The sequence below is a fragment of the Gordionus sp. m RMFG-2023 genome, chromosome 3 (genome assembly GCF_954871325.1).
Source record: "Gordionus sp. m RMFG-2023 chromosome 3, tfGorSpeb1-WG-v2, whole genome shotgun sequence".
NCBI classification, from domain to species: Eukaryota; Metazoa; Nematomorpha; class Gordioida; order Chordodea; family Parachordodidae; genus Gordionus; species Gordionus sp. m RMFG-2023.
Genome location: NC_088777.1, coordinates 16925637 through 16947819, shown reverse-complemented (window position 1 = coordinate 16947819; position 22183 = coordinate 16925637). Strand labels below are relative to the sequence as shown.

Here is a 22183-nt window from a genome sequence, read left to right as displayed (position 1 = left end):
CAACTTATTCTAAAAAACGGCGATTATATAATTAAATATCATTTTAATATTTCACATTAATTTATTTCCAATCGTATTTTAAAAAAGAATAAGAAAGAAAACTATTTAGAATCAATTATATTTTTTATTAATTAAATATGTATAAAATGTTATGAATCATTTAAAAATGTATAATATAAAATGCAAACTGTAGTTGACAATAAGAAAATAAACCACTATTCCGACAACCAGAAATTAAAATTACTTGGATCCATAAATGATTTATGCTTTGAATTAAATAGAATGCTTGATGACCAGGAAATTCAAAGAAATGATTTTGGGATGATTCTACAAGAATTTAATAAAAAATTAGCTTTTTTTGAAGTAATGATTCAAGACCTCAAACGAAATTTGAGCTTTTTAGATAAAATACCGATTTTGAAATTATTTTTTGATAGATCTTAAACTTTAAAAAAATGTAACCAAGCATAAAATAAATTTTACCTATAAATAATATTTTGCACATATAAACATAATAATTCTTATTAACTAAATTTCATTATTTAATCTCGCCGATTTTAAAATTAAATTATAGAAAATAAACTATCTTATTGCTATCCTTCTAATATAATTCTTATAAAACTCGAACTTGTAATAATGGAAAACGAAGAGAAATTCGAAGGCAACTTTGATTTATGTGATAATGCCAAAATATTTAGATCAAAACTAATTGATACCTATTCCCTAATAGATAAAATAAAGAAAAAGGAAGCAAAAAAAATTGTCAATTTTGCGGACATCGGAAGTTAGCATATTGATCTACAGAATTTTTCAATTTAAATAAAATCATGTTTTAAGCTTTAAAGCAAGTAAATGAAAAGGAATTGGTATCTCTACCAAACCTAGAAATTAAAAACAAAAAATATGTTAGCGTGAAAGAACATGGTTTATTTACTGTAATGGTTGAGCACGGAAATAAAATTCCTTTCGAATTTTGGATATCCTGGATACGAAATAGTGAGTGTTATGTTATATATCTATTTTGGGGGAGAAGTTAATTTTGCGCATTCATTGTTATTAATGAGAAGTTAATTTTGCGTATTCATTGTTTTTTTTTAGTTAATTTATCGAGTCATCCCCGTAATTATATATAGAAGTGAGAATAAAATTAATTATTTAATTTAAAATGAAACCTATTAATATTTCAAATATTTGCAAGAATAGATATTTATTTTATTTTAATGGTGGGAAGGAGGGGGGGGGGCGAAGATTTTTTTATCTTCAAGCCTTTAATGTTGCAAAAGTCCTCTATTTAAAAAGTTATCAATTTGACATTATTTCCCCTAAAACCAACCTTTAGGACAAAATTAGAAATGGGTAGTCAGATATGGGATAGATAAAAATTTATTTTTATATATTATAAAACCTGGTTCGGAATTTTTTAAATTTCGTTATTTTGAATCCTTTGGCCCGAGCTTGCAGATCCCTAGTTTCTTATATTCATTTCATCTTTTGAAAATATTCTGCAGTCGATTCTGATCTTTTGATATCGATTCAATGCCGAATCGGCCTTCACTATTAATTATTAAGTTGTTCGATAGATAGGAATCGGATCGGTCAATATTATTTTTAAAAATAATAGTGTAATAAACTATATTTTATTTTTGACACACCCCTTTTTATAAAATATTAGGAATGAGTAAGAGAAGGGATGTTAAAAAACAGGAAAAAAGGAGAACAAGGAACAGGTCCAAAATCATGTTAACTAAATTTCTAAACCAAAATTTATATTTACAAAATTTGTAATAAATATTGGCAAATATTTTTTTCCCTATATTTTGATTGTACATTTTTTGCAGTAAGATTGAGACTAATATTATATGAAGAAAAAAATAGTTACTTTCTTCTAATATAAATATCTTTACCGACCAGAATTAAATTAGATAACATTTTAAATAAATTAGAAAAACTATCCTTAGAATACTTCTTTTTTTTATAAGACAAGTTAAGAGAATTATTCTGATTCTTAAAATAAAATCTCAAAGCTTAAAATTAAAATAATATTAAGAAACACTTTTTAATTAAATTATCGGATCGGTTTTAAAAATATTTTCAAACTCGGAACAGTGAAATTATTATAATTCATTCAGTAAACATAATCAAAAGCCTGTTTGTTTTGCCAAATATCAATAGTAATTATATTACATGAATTTAAACTAGAATTATTTTTTATATTTAGGTGATTGGTGGAACAAATTTATTATATGGATTATCATAATAAACTCTATCACAATTGGGATTGAAACCGGTTAGTATTATGTTAATTATTGAAATAATAATCGAATTTAAAAAATAGGCATGAGTACGCCTTTGGAAAAATACGCATGGAAGGATCAAACATTTTATATATTAATCATATCACTTGATATAATAAATTACTTATGTTTACCTATTTATTTAACCGACTTTATGATCAAAATGATTGACAGTTTTAAAGAATTTTGGCAAACTTCTTGGGATTTATTTGATTTATTTATAACTTTCATAGTGCGTAAATTTTAAAAATTTGAACTCAAATGTAATAAAACATTTAATTGGATAACAGGCTATAATATCGGAATTTATCTTTATAATAGTACCAATATCAAGTTTAGTAGACGAAAACCCTAGGCTAATAAATGTGGCGCACACACTGAGAGCATTTAGAATACTTCGAATATTGAAATTGATACCTCGTGTGCAAGCGTTACGTTTGGTAACCTTGGCCCTAAGTAGATCCTTCAAGGTTAACTAAAATCATTTTCTTGATTTTGCAATAAATTTTATAACTAACTTTTTTTAGGCAGGAATTTTTTTGTCCGTATTATTTTTCATATTCGCATTTATATTTTCAATAATTGGCTTATCATATTTTGAAGATTATACGATATCTTCTCTCAACGGATTAAAATATCAATACAGTTTTAGGTATATCTTATAAATATTTTTCTTTAAAACTATACAAAAAAACAATCCCATTACTAGCGGAATCATATATACAGGGGCTACTTTATTCAGAATATTTACGTTAGATGGATGGCATGATCTTTTAGAAGATGTATTAATCATAAAGGATCCCGTGTTGGCCTGCACCTATTTCATTTTGTGGATTATAATTGGCGCTTTTATCTTTAGAAATTTATACATAGGAATAATGGGTTTTTAAATACTTAACCAATTTATAGATAATGATTTTATAGTTAACAACTTCCAATCCATAAGAACCGAATTGCAGAAAGAAATGGAAGAGGTTGAAAAGAATAGAAAAGCAGAATTAAGGAAAGAATCTTTTAATATTGAATTAATGAAACAAGATTTGACTGATGAACTCAAGTAAAATTATTTTTAGGCTTGTTTAAATTGCGTAGCCGATCTAATAATTTAGACTTGTTTTGAGGATAATTTTTAAAAAATTTCTCTAATCGAAAATATTTTAGTAGTGTTTAGAGGGTTGGGAGCACATCAATCGGATCAGGTCAAGAGGCACGTAAGCTCAATTTCTATTTATTATAAAATCAATTAAGTTTAAAATTTAATCCTATGAATGACGGCAAGTTAATATACACCTTTCTACAAAAATTTTTTCTTAAGTAACTCATAATTTTGTACTAAAAATATTTTTTTTGTCCTATTAAAGTAAATAAATAGATTTTAGCATTTCATAAAATTTTTAATAGTTATCTTAAGTACAATAAATGCTATATAGAATTAAAGCTCAAACTGTATTACATCAAATTTGCAAATCTTATAACAAGATTTTATAAAATATCTTCTTTTGTCGTGAGATGGGGCAAGTCAAACCAAGGAACATAGAACCATTTATATTAATAAAATATAAGTGTTTCTCTTAGTCTTTATTGAAATAATACCTTAATATTAAAATATAACTTTTTATATGATCCTGGGTGTGGCCGTCTTACGTACTCCTTTAGGCCCAACATTAGGGCTGACATACTAATATTTTCTTGGCTTTCATACCAACTTTATGGATAATGTTAAAAATATTTATTTATGTCTTATTTACCGGAAAATATATCGATGAAATTATTACTTTTAAAAGGGTTAGATAATCTAGATCACTTATCTACATTTATTATATAAGTCTAGCATTTGTATTAGCAATATTTTTGTATCTAAGAAAATATATTTATATCAATTATTTATTTAGGATTCGAGATCTGCAAAGTCCGGTAAGCGGGCAGAGAAAATTTTAAAATAAATTAAATGGGCCGGGAAAAAATTATAACGGACGGAGAAGTCGTACAAAAAAAATTTGGGACAGGCAATTAGATAAAAAATTTGCACCAGGCTGGGTTTTCATAACATTTTCTACTTATATGGTATAATTAAAAAAAGTTAATAAAATACAAAAGTTTAAAATACTTTTATTTCTTTTCTTCATAACATATTTTTATAAAATATAATGTTAAATAAAAAGATAAAAAAGTCATCTATATATAGTGAAATGAAAGATGGAAAGAACTAGACTAAAATTAATAGCAATCTGTTTACTTAGGCAAAGAATAAAAAAATACAAAAGCAAAGCATATTATCACCAATAGCTAAATCTACCAACGGACAGTTCGCTCCATTAACTTTTAGTTTTTAGCTCACAAAATCAAATGGCAGACATCTAAACCAAGATAATTCCTATTCCTCAGACAGAATATACAAATTTAACTATTGTTCCTTTTTAGGAACCAATTATGTTACCCTTAAAATTAAATTATTTTTTTTTTATATTTTTGTAGATATTATAAATAATAGTTTTTCAAACCATTACATATTGAATGAAGGAAAGAAATGGCTCACAACTTTTGGAATAAAATAATGAATGATAAATAGTTAATATTAATAACAAACTATTTTATTGTATATTTTAAATTTCATATTCATAAAAAATAAATATTATATTTAATATTTTTATCAAGGTAAAAACGTTACTTAAATGCTTTCGATACCTTTGTCTAGAACGTTTAGTAGCTTACTTGCAAAATTAATTTTAATTTCATTCAAAAGTGAACCGTCTTTTGGTGGTCTATATTTTCTTTATAACGGTTTGGTTAAGGTTCACAAAATTATAACGGTTAGTTCAGATTTCGCGGTTCGGTTTGAAGTCCTGGTTTTCATATAATATGATCAAGTTGTATGGATAATAATTAAAATCAATAAAATACAATATAGGGAAAATATTGTTAAACCAATCAAAAGGTATAATTCACTACCAATATAATAGTAACTAGCCCTATATTATACACTGTTTTTTAGCTTGACAAATTGAAATAATATTTAAAAAAATAGAATTAACTATAAAAAATAAATTATATATTAGAGAGGCAAGTCACTTATCTATTGAGATATTCACCATTTTTACATTTACATCCCGACTATGTCCCGTTTCCCTTACGCATTTTCCTATCTCCAGTGATGCCATTGATTTATAAATTGGCATATTATAATTTAATATTTTAATGAAATACATTTAATCAAGTCCCGAATTCAAGGATAATCTTGACAACAAAAAGGGGATATCAGAAAATACAGTTATAGAAGCCACCAGTAAACCTCTAGATGGGTAAAAAAAAAATTTAGTTAAACTGAAATTTTTTGAATATTTATAAATTTAAATAAGTCTAGATCAAACTAATGAATTGCATAAAGTATCAAGTAATGCCGCAGTGTCAAAAACTTTGCAAGAAGGAAAAAGTGCGTCAGATTTAAATTTCGATATTTGTAAAAAATCGATTTTATAAAATATAGAATGGGATGGTTACGTACGCAAAAATCTAGACGTATTATCAAGAGTTCCGCAAAAAACGGTATGGCCTAAGGATACCTTATTTGTATACTTTCAATTGATGGAGGCTTTGATGGAAAACTTGGAAGAAAAAAAAGATATATTGGAGTTTATCGGTTAATTTCAATGAAATAAAATATAGTTTGATTTAGAGTGCTTTTACATATTTCTGCAATTTAATTTTTTTTGATATTATAAATTTAACTGTCAAAGAAAAATATTAGAGCATTCCAAAATCTAGACAAAATATAATTGTTGGTAATCTAAATAAATTTAACTATCACAAATAAAATAGTTATATATATGTTATCGGCAATGTGTTATTTTTTCAATTTAAATCAATTTTTAAGCGCGTCTTTATAAATTTAAAAATACGATTTTACCGAAAATATATTCCAGCATGTTTAGAATACCTATCTTATGAATTGTAGATAATTTATATAAAAATATGTAAATATTAATATAAATTATATTAACAAATGTTTATAGCAAAATTGTCTGAAATTATAGGTATTCCAAACATGGTAATACATTTCCGGTAATAGCGCGCAATTGCTACCGCTATTTTTCGTCGGTCGCTAAAAAAAGTAGTAAACTATCGCTACAAAAATGTAGCGCGCTATGTTAGAAAAAAGTATCTAAAGCTATCTTTTACGATATTTTCAATTTTTTTTAAAAATATTTTAACGTATTTATATTTCAACAAATAAAAAATATGACTACAATTCCAAATATATAAATTATTTATTTTTATTGCATTTCATTAATAATAACATTTCTATACTCTCATCTCCAAGTCTAGAGCGACAATCAAAAAGTATAAGCTTTGCTGTACTAATAATCAAATAATCGTTTAACTTCAACACTAGCACTTGAGGGCAATGTAGTATTAAATTTAATATGCATATTTTTTATATAAGAAAAATTATCAAAAATATTCATTTGAGTATTTTTACATTTAAAAAATGCGTCTAGAGGATTTTAGTATTTGTTTAAAAAAAATCACCTATAGTAGGTGGCGTTTTTGATCTGGCTAGGGTAACCTGGTTTGGTATAGTATTATTTAACGTTACCATTAGCCTGTCAAGTTGTCCTTTGGATTGAGTTAAATTAATATATAGCCAATTCAACTTAAACCTAGGAAGAACAATAGCAGCTGTTTAATATTCAGATAATAATTATAAAATATTATCATTAAATAGATGAGTCTGATGATAAAATGTTGTTATGGCCAGTTGAAACATACCATGTTTGAACTAGGCCAGAAAATAAACTCACATAAACTCATTTAGCTCAAAAACTACTATAGATATAGCTAATTTTATTTTAAAGATTAAGGATTGGCTACACATTGATATTAAATTTGTTTGATATATTACCATATGGTTGAAGCTACTAGTTTTGTTTGATGATAAAACCTTTTGGCACATCTTACAACGAAATTTATATAGTGTTAATTTTTTTATTCAGATTAAAATATTTTGCGAATTTAGGAAAGTAAATTCCATATTATCATCATTTCCCAGGGAAATTACTTTGTGGGCGATTTGTATCAAAATTATCTTCAATAACAATCTCTATTGTCATTTTAAACTTTTAATTATTTTGAAAACTAGATTTATAATACATATTATTTTTTAATATAAATTCAAAATTAAATTAAAAGATTAAGATTTTACAATTAATTATAAAATTATAAATATAATAATTTTTATGTGAATTTATTAAATAAAATTGAAAGTACTAAATTAGTAGTGAGATACCGCTATCGCTATTTGTTAAAATATGAAGCGCGCTAAAACTAAAACTACTGAAAAACGCGCTACTATAACAAAACTGGAGATTTTGAGTTATGTAAGATCATTTAAAAACTATTTTAGTCCTAGTAGTGTGCAGGCTATGGTTGTGTTATGAAAGGTTTATTATTCATTATAAAATATTATCCTATAATAGGGATAAAACCTTTGATATATCCACCTCTTATTGTAAAAAAAATTATAAATTTTAATTTTATTTTCTATTATTAAATGCTAACAACTATTTTTAATAATAAAAATATAGCTCAAACAATAATCAAATCATATCAAGAATAACAAAGTGGTATTAATGCTTTTTAAATCGTTCAAGTTATTTATTTTTCATCAATAGTTATTTATATTTTGCAATAAATATAAATGTTACTTTTAAATTATATTGTGGTCAACACCCACTTTATACCTTATTTATCAGAAATACGCTTGTTTATTACTTTTAGATTTTAATCAACATAATCAATATTAGAGAAATTTTTATTTGTATAATAAATTTCTAATATTAATACATTCTAATGATCAATCAAAAGTATTTATAAAAAATATACAACTGTAGGATTCTCGATCAAAAGTAAGATATCTTTAATAATACATATAAATATAAATTCAATTTTGTTCCATTTTGGCAATTAATTCGTCACACATCACATGGAGTTGAGCATTTTCTTCATTCTTTATTTAAATTTAAATAGATAATATATACATTGTATCTATAATCTCCTGACTTTATCAAGAATTAAGACATGCAAGGTTGTATTTAAAACCTGTTTTTTTAAATATAAGAAATCCAATTTTTTAAAGCTATAATTTTCAGCGGTCAAAATGAAATATATGTTTTTTAAGACAATATTAACTTTATAATATTTTTTAAATTCATTGTCATTTAATAACTAATGTTTCGCTCTCCGTGGCAAAGTTTTGTTCTGATTCATATTCAATATTATCATTTTCTTTAATTTTTTTTAATCAGTGTTCAATCTTCAATCGATTCCTGTTTAATAAGAATATTAACCCAAATCGACCAATCTGAAGAAATAGAAATTGTTAGTAAAATGGCACTTCTATTAATGGACATGGTCAGCAAAGCCCATTCCATTAACTTGAGACCGGAATCTGATTGTTTCCTATGAAGTTACTGGCTTCCACATAATTTTCTATAAAACATGCCGATTTTAATTCTGAAATTTATGATATCACTTGAAATATTTTATCACCTCCACCTTGTAAAACGCCTATTTCTTATATTATATCACATATTTCATTAAATTCACTATTTGTAAGATGCTCCACCTGATATTGGGGACCCAATAAATAGATCATATATATTTATATCGTTTTTCTTTTTTTTCATATTTTCTTCTTCAGATATTTTAGAGTATTTGACTAGATCATACTACTCTGGTCAATTGACTGTATCTGACCGGCCAATTGACTAACTTGCCAACCCTATAATTTTACATAAACAAATATTTGAGTTGTCTATTATCATACAACTAGTGTTTATTTAATAATATATGCATTATTTATGATACAATAGATTTTTTTTTCATGAATAAATAAATTTCGCGTTAAGTTTACCAAAATTTTAATATTAATTTAACTTAACAAGAATTGTTAATAGCATTTTAATAAATTTTACATTATGTGATAAATATAGAAATAACTTCTTTCTTTGTTCTTTTAATATAGCTGACATTTTATAAAGAGTTTAGTGTATATTTCCCAACTTTGAGTACATCCAAAAACATATTTCTATGAAGAATTAGACGAACCATTTCAAAATCTATCCATAGAATACTAAAACACGATTTCCATAAAATTTTTGAATCGCAAATTTCTCCATATTGATTAAATAATCTATTGTTTGGTGATACAATATTTTTGTCTATAATATTCAGTACATGACATGAAATGATGGTATGATAAATTCAAGCCTTCCTCTAAATTTAATTCTTTGCCATTAAATTAAAATTTCTCCAGAACTTATCTAAACTATCATCTTGTCGTATTGCATCTAAATTGTGATCAGGTTTCTATTTTATATTTTGTAAATGTAATGAAGAACTTTGAATTCCAGCGTTAAACTTCTACTCTCTCAAATATTGTTATCATTTTAAGAAATAAAGAATTTTCGAAAAGCTTCATTTGGTTTAATAAATTTTTTACACTGTTCTATGTGTTTATAATTTCTAATAAAAGTTTTATGATTATTTCAAAATTACTTTCAATTCATTTTCGCGATATTATTAGTCGCCAGCATGTAGGGCATAATTGCCTTAAAGAACTATCATTTTCATCTTGGATGAAATGAAATATCTCCATATGTTTAGGAGAACTCGAGCAAAAGATAATAAATCTTTCATTAATACTATAAAATCGCCAAATTTTGCATTAGTATTAAATGATCTTGTACCACAAGTTTTAATATATGACCTACACTATGTACAGATTTTTCTAGATTCTTCAATACGAAGATGCGTCTGTAAACTAGAAATCTTTACAATAACGTTAGAGGCTCCATTTTAACATAACCTCTGCATTTTTTGATGTCTCTGTAAACTAAAAATCTTTACAATAACATTAGACGCCCCACCATAATATTAACCTCTGCATTTTTTGATGTCAAAAGAATATCTAAATAATATAATATATTTTATTAACTCATGGGATTTTGCTAAAGTTTTGAGTTTATTTGATTTTATAACATATTTATCTTAGGCATAAAATATTATTCATTTATGGGTAATATCGTCATTGACCTAGTGAGGCGCAGAAGTGCCTTGATTGCAATTGGATTTTAATTTTCGTTTAAATAATTAGAATTTATTTTTAGGATAACAATAATGCATAATTTGGAAGTTTTATACAAAGTTTGTTTTATATATAAATGATTATATTTCTATCGATTGACCTTATAATATGTATAATTATTTTTGGTAATAAAAACCTAATAAATTGTGTAATTCTTTTAAATTTTACCATATTTTATCAAAATATTTTTTGCCCTCCCTAAGAAAAAATCCCGCGAGAGCCCCTGCACTATCATTTAGATATGTATAAAAAATTTACAATATAAATCTCGATGTATACAATAAATAGGGCTATGACAATATTTTAGATCCCAATATATATTGTTTCATAAAATAATGGAATCCGGTCGATATTTCCCAAAAAACCAATCTGATATTTTTATTGGTTATTTTAAAAAATTGGTTAAGAGAAAGAGTAATGTGATATTATTTTTTTTGCTATATTATTAGTAACAGCAAAAAAATATTTAATGATTCAAATGTAGCACATAAACATTGCCCAAATTTTAAATGAGATAATTAACTTTTGCGAAATTTACAAAAATATATACACGTAATAATTCGTGATAATGCATAAAATATTGCCTTGGCCATGAGAAACGGAAAATTTAAATTTGTTTTGCCTATAGTATATAGTTAGTTATTTTTTTGCGTAAGAATGATTTTATTTTTAATGAAATTGGTTCAAAGATGGGTGGTAAATAAAAAGAAATTTAAATATCAGATCGGTTTTGGATGAATAATTGGAAAATATCGGATGAGATAGGTGAAAAATTTAAGGATCAATAGTGGCCCTAATAAATATCCAAATATATATAATTAAATTTAATAGCATTTTTTTTTACTTTTTGAATCAACTCTCGCTCCAATCTCGTTGTCTTCATTTCTAGTTTATTATATTTTACCTGAGATACGTTAGCTCTACAGGATTTTAAAAAATTTTAAGAAATTATATAGAATTTAGCACATAGAAAAATAAAACTTTAATATATTTTATTAAAAGAATATAAATTATTTTCTTTATTATCAAATAAAAAACCACAAAAAAAGTGAAGCCAAATTTTAAATATTTTGCACTTTTAAAAATGGTTATAGGTAGTGTTGTTAATTAGTCGAGTTCTTTCGTGGAAATCGACTAAAACGACTAATAGAGTCGAGTAAAACGACTAATATAGTCGACTAAAACGACTAATATAGTCGACTAAAACGACTAATATATTCGACTAAAAAGACTAATATAGTCGACTAAACGACTAATTTAATAGTCGACTAAAAAGACTAATATAGTCGACTAAAACAACTAATTTAGTCGACTAAGTTGATTTATTTAGTCAGCATATAGGTAAAAATATATATTGTAAACATATTAAGTTAAAATTTATGTGAAGATTTACCATAGAAAAGTGACAATTGTCATAATCGTTATTTTTGAACTTTTTTGAATTTTTTCAAATCAAATAGGTAAAAATAAATATATTGTAAATGTGTTAAAATAAAATTTCAGTGAAGATGTACCATAGAAGAGTGATAATTGTCATAATCGTTATTTTTTAACTTTTTTGAATTTTTTTAAAGTAAATAGGTAAAAATATATATTGTAAAGATGTTAAAATAAAATTTCAGTGAAGATGTACCATAGAAAAGTTACAATTGTCATAATCGTTATTTTTGAACTTTTTTAAATTTTTTCAAAGCAAATAGGTAAAAATATATATTGTATAAAGATGTAAAAATAAAATTTCAAGTGAAGATTTACCATAGAAAAGTGACAATTGTCATAATCGTTATTTTTTAACTTTTTTGAATTTTTTTAAAGTAAATAAGTAAAAATATATATTGTATAGATTTTGCAGAAGGTTATAATATTGTATAACAAAATATTCAAATAATAGCTTTGAATTAGTGATCTGATCGGGCCTAATTTTCAGGCCCGGCCCGGCCCGAAATATTTTTAAAAAAGTTTACCCTGGACGGAACGAAATTTTTTTAAAAAAATTTACCGGCCCGGCTCGAATTAATTTAAATACAGAATTGATTTATATAATTTCTATAATTAAACGATATTTTTTATATGGTATCTAGTTTCTAGAAATAAAATATAAATTAATCATAAAATTGATAAATTTATATAAAAAAATTTCTAAGGCCCACCCGACCAAACCCTAATTTTATTAAAAAATATTCGGCCCCACCTAGTCCAAATCCAATTTTTTTAAAAAAATTCCCGGCAGGACCTTGCAAATGGTACCTCTACAGGTCTCTGATTTAAAATTTTACAATTACAATACTATTCTTAAAATTAGTCTTTTTATTCCATCAGTATATTCTAAAAATTAATATCTTAATTAAAATAAAAATACCCCCTCCACCCCCCCCCCCCGCATTGGTAAAAAAAATATTATTTAAAAAACAATGAATTTTATATACATAAAAATAAAATTATTCCCCTCCCCTTTGGTGCCAGCTAAATGATAATTATAAGAATAAAAATATTTTAAGTTATTTATTTTTTTTTATCTTGGAGAAAATTTTTTATTAAAAATATAATCAATTAAATTAATATTAAAAAATAAAAATTATAAAAAAAATAAAAATTATAAAAAAAATAACAAAATAAATAAAATATAATATTATCCCGAAACTTTTTATAAACACTTTTTTCATATGATCATTTTTAACTTATTTCTTCATTGTTTATTTTATTTTCTATCAAATTTACCTTTCTAATATTAAAGTTTCGAAAATGACTTGTGAAATCATTATTTAATATATATTTTATTTACATAATAAAAGATCAAAAAATATTATTTTTCTATTTGTATTGCACATAATATAACGAAAAAATATATCTATATTATATAATAATCTAGTGTAATAATTTATTAAATTAATTGTTCAAAGGAATAGATCGGATTCCCTCTTCGATATATCGTATCGTATGTGAATAGAAGGCTGTGAAATTGAAATTAGTGAAATTAAGTAATAGGCAAGTAATTGCCTCAATTATATGAATTCTGTTATTGGGTTTGGATATATAGAACGATACTGATTTTTCAAAACGCCTAAAAAATTCTCAATGGGATTTAATTGAGGGGAATAGGGTGGGAGATATACTATATTTTGATAGTTTTCTGTTATTATATGAGCTCGGTAAATGGGCGCATTATCCATTATTATTAGCAAATTCAACGGTAAAATGTATGATAATTCATCCAGGTAAGTTTTGAATTTTATTGATGTAAATGCCCCGTCTATAATCATGTATTTTTTGAAACCATTAATTCCTATGGTGCATAAAACCGATACGTTTTTCTTCTTTGAAGGAGGGAGTTTGACAGATGGCCTCTTACCCAGAGGTGCCCTTCCATAGTGGGAAATGACGTGGGAATTGAAGCCTGTTTCATCTAAATAGAATATATTTTGAAATAGCACGTTCATCATATTTAGGCAATATTCTTTACGAATATTTATAACATCTGGGGAATTCCGTCTATCGAGTTCTTTTCCAACCCTTTTCCTGCTCCATCCTATTGATTTAAGGCATCTTGATATTCCCGAATCACTCATTTTGAGATGACGTGGTAAATTTTCCACTATATTTTTTATCGTCAATCCATTATTATGTTCTAGTAGCTGTATAATTTTAGATTTTAATTCTGAATCATCCTTTTTGTTTTTTCCTCTTTGATGGATTATGTAATCGGCCAAGGGGCCACCGTAGTATTCGGAGAATGGTACATCTTCACTGAAATTTCATTTTAACATCTTTACAAAATATATATTTTTACCTATTTACTTTAAAAAAATTTAAAAAAGTTAAAAAATAACGATTATGACAATTGTCACTTTTCTATGGTACATCTTCACTGAAATTTTATTTTAACATCTTTACAATATATATTTTTACCTAATTACTTTAAAAAAATTTTAAAAAAGTTAAAAAATAACGATTATGACAATTGTCACTCTTCTATGGTACATCTTCACTGAAATTTTATTTTAACATCTTTACAATATATATTTTTACCTATTTGTTTTAAAAAAATTCAAAAAAGTTCACAAATAACGATTATGACAATTATCACTTTTATATCGTACATCTTCACTTAAATTTTATTTTAACATCTTTACAATATAGATTTTTACCTATTTACTTTAAAAAAAATTTAAAAAAGTTAAAAAATAACGATTATGGCAATTATCACTCTTCTATGGTACATGTTCACTGAAAACACATTTACAATATATATATTTTTACCTATTTACTTTTCAAAAATAACGATTTTGATAATTAATATTTTTCTATGATGGTACATCTTCACTGAAATTTTATTTTTACATCTTTACAACATATATTTTTACCTAAAAAATTTAAAAGGTTCAAAAATAACGATTATGACTTAATTTAGTCGACTTAATTAGTTCTTTTAGTCGACTTAATTAGTTCTTTTAGTCGACTAAATTAGTCGTTTTATGGACTATATTAGTCGTTTTAGTGGACTATATTAGTCGTTTTAGTGGACTATATTAGTCGTTTTAGTGGACTATATTAGTCGTTTTAGTCGACTAAATTAGTCGCTTTAGTCAACTATATTAGTCGTTTTAGTCGACTAATAGACTAATTTAGTTGCTAAAGTTTTTAGTCGAATTTTCGACTAAAACTATTAGTTAGTCGTCTGTTAATCGACTAAATTTAGTCGATTAGGCACTCATCAATTTATATATATATATATCATTAAGTTACTAAAGATCTGCAGATCCGACCAAAAATATGGTATGAATTTAAAATACACCTTAATTGTAAAAATGACAAAAACACTAAAATATATTTTATTTTAGCAAATTAATTATTCTAATGTTTTTATATATTCTCATTATAGTAATACATCACATATTTATGCAATATTTTAATTGCTATGAAATATTTAAAAACACTAAATTACATGCATTTATACCATAGTTTCCAAATATATTTTAAAGACAATGGAAAATTTTTAAAATTCATATAATAGAGCAATTAATTTGAAATTCATTTACTGCAAATATTTTCAATTTTCCTTTGAAACAGAGTTTTATTTTCGATCAAATTCTAATCAAAATTTAAAAATCGTTCAATAAAAAACAATTTTATGATTTTCAAAGATATTTTTCTTCAAAATTTAGGGCAAAAAAATGGACAAAATCTTTTTTAAAACTCTGCTTTGCAAATAATTTGCTATTCAAATAAACAAAATTTTAAAAATTTGAAGCCGGGATAAAAAAAATGAAATAAAAATCTGAGCTGGACTAAAAAATAATTTCCAGATGAATCCCGAATAGAGCGACATGGCACGCATTAACAATAATGTTTATAATAAAATATTATGTTAAAAAATCTAAAATTATAGATCTATCGACGTCATTTTAAAAATATATTATAAATTATGGCTTCATTTTTTTTGAACATGGTTATATGAATAAAATAACGAGCTGTGTATGTCGTTTATATATTTCTATGATAATAATATATTAAATTCACTTGAGTCCTCATATATAATAATTTTATTTTTCTAAATAATTAAAATTACGTTAGTTATTATATAATGTATCTTACTGTTTTAAAATTGCGTCTGTTTGATGTTTAAACTCGATTTGAACCTTTGTACTTTCTTGTAATTCACGTTCATTGTCGTTAATAGATCTTAAAAGGATTTCTTCATTCTTTTATTATTTTATTAATAGTTATATTAAAAAATAAAGTATAAAAGTGAAGCCTCTAATAGTCGAGCACTCAAGGTTAGTTTAATTTTTGTCAAAGAAGTAGATAATATATATAAATTTTGATAAAGATCTTTTGTATGATGACAGGGAATGACCGATTCAAAGGGGTCAAGAGGTTATCATATTTAGAGGCTTACCTTATATTCATAGATTAAATAAAACCATGACGGACAAAAACTTGGACCTTTTTATAAACGCTTGTATTTTAAATAATATAATCTTAGAGACCTTAACTTTAAGTAGAGACAATTATATATTATTTTTACAAAAATTAATTAAAATATATAGCAAAGAACAATAAAATTAATATATATATCAGAGATCTTAGGGCCCGGGCTGGGTCCACGGCCGTAAATTTTAAATATCCATTATTAGCTATAAAAATTAAAGATAATATATTTAAAAAAATCTGGGCCGAGCTTGAAATTTTTTTAAAAAATCAGGACCAAGCCATGCTAAGACCTATTTCAAGAAATTTATAATTTCTTTTTCGTTTTAGCGACAATTAGCAGTGGCACTAATATGAAACAAGTTTGTTATATGGCTAGAGCTAAGGTTAGATATAAATTAAATATCTTAGATCACAGACTTAAATAAATAATTTATTCACATATATATCATTTAACATTATAAATAATATTATAATGAAATATACCGATTTGTAATTTTCTAGGTTAACTTTTAATTTTTCGTATCTCCTATGCAAATCTGAAAATGCAACTTCAACTCCTTTAACATCTTCAAGCAACTTTATATGAATAAAATAAAATATTGAATCTAAAATTTAAACCAAAATAATAAATTTAACATTATTTATAAAAAAAATGATCAGGCATATTTTTGCACCCTATTTCTTTTCTTAGTGCCTAGCCAATAACAATGATAAAAGAAGTCATTTTTATGCTTGACACATCGCTTAAAGAAAATAAGTATCTAGCTATAAATTTTGTCTGACCTTACCAATAAGTATTTAATTATTAATTATAATGTAATATCGCTAATTTAATGTATGTTTGATCTAAGCGTTTTTTTTATATTTAAAAGCTAACATATCAAATAATGGTGGTGAGAATATGTTATGCGAAAATTAATTTCAGATGGATTTTATAAGCACTATAGTACATTGAAGCATGTATTATTTTCCCCATATTATATAGTAAATGAATATATAAGAGATAATTGATCATATCCTTAATCCTTTGCCCCAGAGGTCTGCAATAGCCCAAATAAAAAACAGGCAGGGCTGGGCAAAAATATAAATGGGCCAGGCCAGACAAAAAGTAGATTCCGGGCCTGCTTAATATACATTAAATAATTTTTTAAAAATATTCCAAAATCTAATTTTGATTAAATAATTATTTTTTATTGGCTTATAATTTTAATGACAAATTAAATTATTATTACGTTTTTTTTATTTTAAATTCAAAACAAAGTTAAATGATTATTAGCAGAAATAAGACATCTTTTATAATGTATTAGACTTATTGATGAATTCTGATTAAAGTGATAATCCATAAAGTATAGTTTTTAAATTTAACTACCTCCGACATTATAAATAGTTGTTTATTTTGGTGTTCAACTAAAAATATTTGAGTAAGCCTTATATTATAAAAAACAGTGCCAGGCCGGGCAAATTTAATAAAAAATATGAAGTCAGGCAGGTAGGCAACCTTAATAAAAAATTAAAATTAGGCCAGGCCGGACAAAAACTAAATTCCAACTGGGCTGGGTTGGGCCTGAGAATTCGGCCATTTGCAGACCACTGCTCACTATTCAAAAATAATCTTAATGTACAAGGAAAAATTCAAATAACGATCTCTTCACCTCTTGATTTAATTTTCTTCTTAATTCTTAATTTTGTGACCTTGAATCAAAAAATATTTAAATTATTAATAAAAAAATTAAGATTTTACCTGATCACGTTCTTTAGAAATTGCTAGATAATCTTCTTTAGGAATAAGAGTCGGGGGTTGGGGTGACGAAATTTGAGATTTATTAGCCTCCGATTGTTCCACGATCATTCGATATTCGGAAAGTAAACGTAGAGAAGTGCGAAGTAGTTGAAAATTTTTCTCATTTTCGGCTTCGAACTGACGACATTTATTCACTAAATCGCAATCGGTATCTGGCTGTGTTGAGACATAATTCTTCATTTTATTTTTATCACCATTATCATATGAAAAATATAATTTTTATACATTAGATAATTACAATATCTGACATCCATTTACTATATTTAAATTATTAAAATCTGTATAACACAGACACTGATATTTACCCTTTGGCGAAAATATCAGATAGGTAAATGTTTCTGTAAAACATATCTGATAAAGATTTTGTTTTTTGTAAACATTAATGTTATAGGTATCACAATTCTTCAAATATATTTTTAATCCGCGTTATGAAGGAGGGGTTAAGGTTACTTTTATAATTATTAGTTACAATTCGGTGTCTATACAAAGATCATTTTTATAATAGATAACAAAAATTTGAGTTATTTATTAAATAACTAGTTCTTATACATATTCATTCGTTCTTTATTGTACACCGGCCTATTTTTTCCTTATTAATAAAAATAATTACATATATTTTTTTTGAAATAGTTTGAGTTCGACCCAAATAATATTCATTTTTTTTATTAAATAAGATTATGTTAACATAACACATCATCGATATGTTAAAAAGCTAAGCAAAATCAGTGAGCCGAATATTTATTTATAACGGTTCAGTTTGATTACAGTTCAGTATGTAAAAAATTATAATGGTTATGGTTCGGTTACGGTTCTTAAGAAAAAATTAAAGTTTCGGTTCAGCTAATTGTAAAGATTTATAAAGGTTTATTATGGTTAGAATATTTTAAAACTATTATTGAAGCAACATCATCGTATAATGATTTTAGTTATATATATATAATTTATTAAAAATTTCGTGATCACTTGTTTATTTATAAAATAAATTTATTTATTTTTATTATAAGTATCTATGAATATTATATAAAAAAATATATAAGAATCATAACTCATTTTTAAATATTATATTTGAACGTGTTCGTATAACACAAATTTCGAAAAGGCCCTTTCAACAGAAACTTGTGTTGTGGGAACCGAGTTCCTATAAGAGCAAGTTTATATAATTGTCCCAATATATAAAAACTGATAATTTTTTAGATTAAATTAATTTAACTAAATCAAAAAATAGTTATTTAGATATTTTTCATACAAAAATATAGAAATAGTAATATGGTTTTAATACTATATGAAATAAATACAAAAAAAATATAAGGTCAAAGCAAACAAACATTGTAAAATTATAATATTAATAAACTAATTAGAATTGGTCATAAATTTGTAAAGCCACATCATATTGATATTATTGGTTTAAAAATTTACAATCCTTCACCTAAAAGATAATAAAAAAACAGATTTGAACAATACTTGCATTTCAAGAAAACACAAATCTATTTTTCATAATAAAGGCTATAAATATTAATGCTCTAAATGCCAAAATTCTATAAATTATATATAAAATTATAACCTTATAAATTCGGTCATTTTGAAATTTTTCATTGGTAGGTGATGATATTATATTTAAATTAATCAAATGCAACTAAATCAAAAATCTACAAATTGGTTATTTAGATATTTTGCATACTAAAATAGAGAAAATAGGAATGCTCTTATACTATATGAAACAGTTAAAAGATTGTGGATCAATTTAAGTCATAATGAAAAAAATCAATACATACTTCTTATGAATATTAAACAAATATGATCATTTAATAATTATTAATAACGATGCAGATATGGTACAGTGTGTGTATGATTTGTTGTAAAACATTTCCATATATGTTACAACTTTCTTATAAAAATGTTTGACTTGTAATTTTTGTAAAAATACAGATTGATAACATTTAAAAAAATAAGATTTAAAATTAAATAATTTTTTTAGAAAGTTGTTACAATTATATGGAAATGTTTTAAAACAAATCATATTTATACTGTAATATATGTAATAATACCACAAGGAAAAATGTAAAATTATTTATTATATTTTTGTTGAATATACTGATCGATGTTATTTTATTATTTATTTTGGCAATAGATTTATTTTTTTATATATCAATTTGTATTTAAATTTAATCGGTGAAAATTTTATATTAACATTTTTTTTATACATCAATTTGTATTAGTTATTTGTTTTATTATTGTTTAAAAAAATATATAAAGAGAAATTGTCTTTGTTGACGAAAAGATAAAAAGTAATTTATCTTTGAAAATAAAAATGTAATTTATCACATAATAAAATTTAAATTATGATTAAAAATAAAATGATAATCAATGAAAAATATGATATAATTATACTATAATAAACGTAGAATTAATTCAATTTCAACAATTTTGATTGAAACCGGTTAAAAAAAAATTTCTAAAGGTTCTTTTTACTCCTTTAAAACATTATTATATCCGTTTCAGTTATGGTTCATTCGAATCTAGGCGTCATTCACACCAGCAAGTTTAAGTATCATACTTAATCCCTTATGTACCCCACTAAGACACTATAAAATATTATTTAATAAAATATAGTATTAAAGCTTTATTATTTTATTATTATATCATAAGTGCGACACAAAAATTATACCATTAAAAATAAAAATGTTATGAAATCAATTCATTATATATTCACTAAAATGATTTAAACTTTAAAAGCAAGCAAAACTAATATAAGATAATAGTTATTTATTGTATCTGTATCTCTCTATATATATACACTTGTATAAAATTATACGAAGTATTGCAAATATGGTATTAATTTAGATGATTAATATTAATATGAGTAAGAAAAAATTAACACAGCAGAAAATTCTTAAACTTGATTAGACTGACTTCAAATGCCATCAGAAAATTTAAAGAAAAAAAACAGCGATTAGTATGAATTTTCAAGGTTTCCAAAAGACATTAATTGCAGAAAAAATTGAAAAATTTAATATATTTTTTTTCAACATCCACAAGAGGATATGGATACAATTTTAAATTTTAACACCCACTTTGACTGACTATGTTAAAAATCAGTATAGTAATTTTATTAAATTTAAGGACCAATCTAGTATTTAGATATTCATGTAACACTATACTACCTACCAGCATACCAGTTGAAAGAAAATAAACGTTTTATTTATGATATAATTTGTGTAAAATAATACATAGCGTTAAAATACTAAATTAAAATAATATAAAATAAATAAAATAAATAAAATATTATATAAAAACCGAGGTGGGACTACAAGTTCCCAAAAAACATGTGTAGTTATATTTTAAAATTATGATTTGGAGGTTTTGTTTTAAGAAATAAGATTCTTTAGGTTCTGATGTAAGGGCTCTTATCTTATCCCCTAAATTTTTTAAAAACTTTAAAGTTCCACTTGGCATATGTCCAAGGGAAGAGATGACAATCGGTGTAAAAATATAATTTGTGAATTTGGAATATTTCATTGTTTTTTTTTCTCGGCTATATCAACCGGATTAGAATTTAAATTTTTTTCTGATTGCAACTGAATATTTACTGCAGGAAGTAGATTTCCTACATGTGAAACGAATCCCAAATATGTTTCTGATTTTTCAAAATTTTAGGACAGCTTTTAAAATCTCTATTTAAGGAGTATTTTTTTAAGGGTTTGTAAAATTTTAAAATTCTATCGTTGGCAGGTTTAATGACAACCACCTAATAGGTATATATCGCAACAACTCACACCATTCCAAGTCAGACCACTTCACCAACTCTTTTAATTCATTAACTCTTTTAGTTGATGAACTAAATTCGTTAAAACATTCCATCACAATTATTTCGACATCCACAGTACATTCATTGCCTTCCTGTAAGAATTATGTAGTATATGGCATATACAGCCAATTGGTATTAATTCATTATTGTGCTGCCTCAATTCGGCAACTTTGGTTTTTGCCAAAATTTACAGAGGCATTATCAGCGCA

The 22183-nt window shown here is 24.7% G+C and overlaps 2 protein-coding genes across 2 annotated transcripts; one reads left to right on the top strand and one right to left on the bottom strand.

The window, feature by feature from the left end:
- Window positions 1–636: 636 nt before the first annotated feature.
- Window positions 637–5936, top strand: LOC135926765 (cation channel sperm-associated protein 2-like). The gene is made up of 9 exons (XM_065462697.1): window positions 637–784; window positions 838–996; window positions 2616–2764; window positions 2822–2946; window positions 3004–3176; window positions 3219–3351; window positions 5510–5593; window positions 5651–5724; window positions 5779–5936. The coding sequence occupies exons 1-9, from the start codon at window positions 637–639 to the stop codon at window positions 5934–5936; spliced, it is 1203 nt and encodes a 400-aa protein (XP_065318769.1).
- Window positions 5937–8109: 2173 nt separating this feature from the next.
- On the bottom strand, window positions 8110–20285 carry LOC135926561 (transforming acidic coiled-coil-containing protein 1-like). Its single transcript, XM_065462480.1, has 6 exons — window positions 20215–20285; window positions 18110–18343; window positions 16852–16944; window positions 16030–16136; window positions 11282–11357; window positions 8110–8298 (listed from the first exon to the last, which is right to left on the bottom strand). The coding sequence occupies exons 2-6, from the start codon at window positions 18215–18217 to the stop codon at window positions 8233–8235; spliced, it is 450 nt and encodes a 149-aa protein (XP_065318552.1). The 5' UTR covers window positions 18218–18343; window positions 20215–20285; the 3' UTR covers window positions 8110–8232.
- Window positions 20286–22183: the final 1898 nt, after the last annotated feature.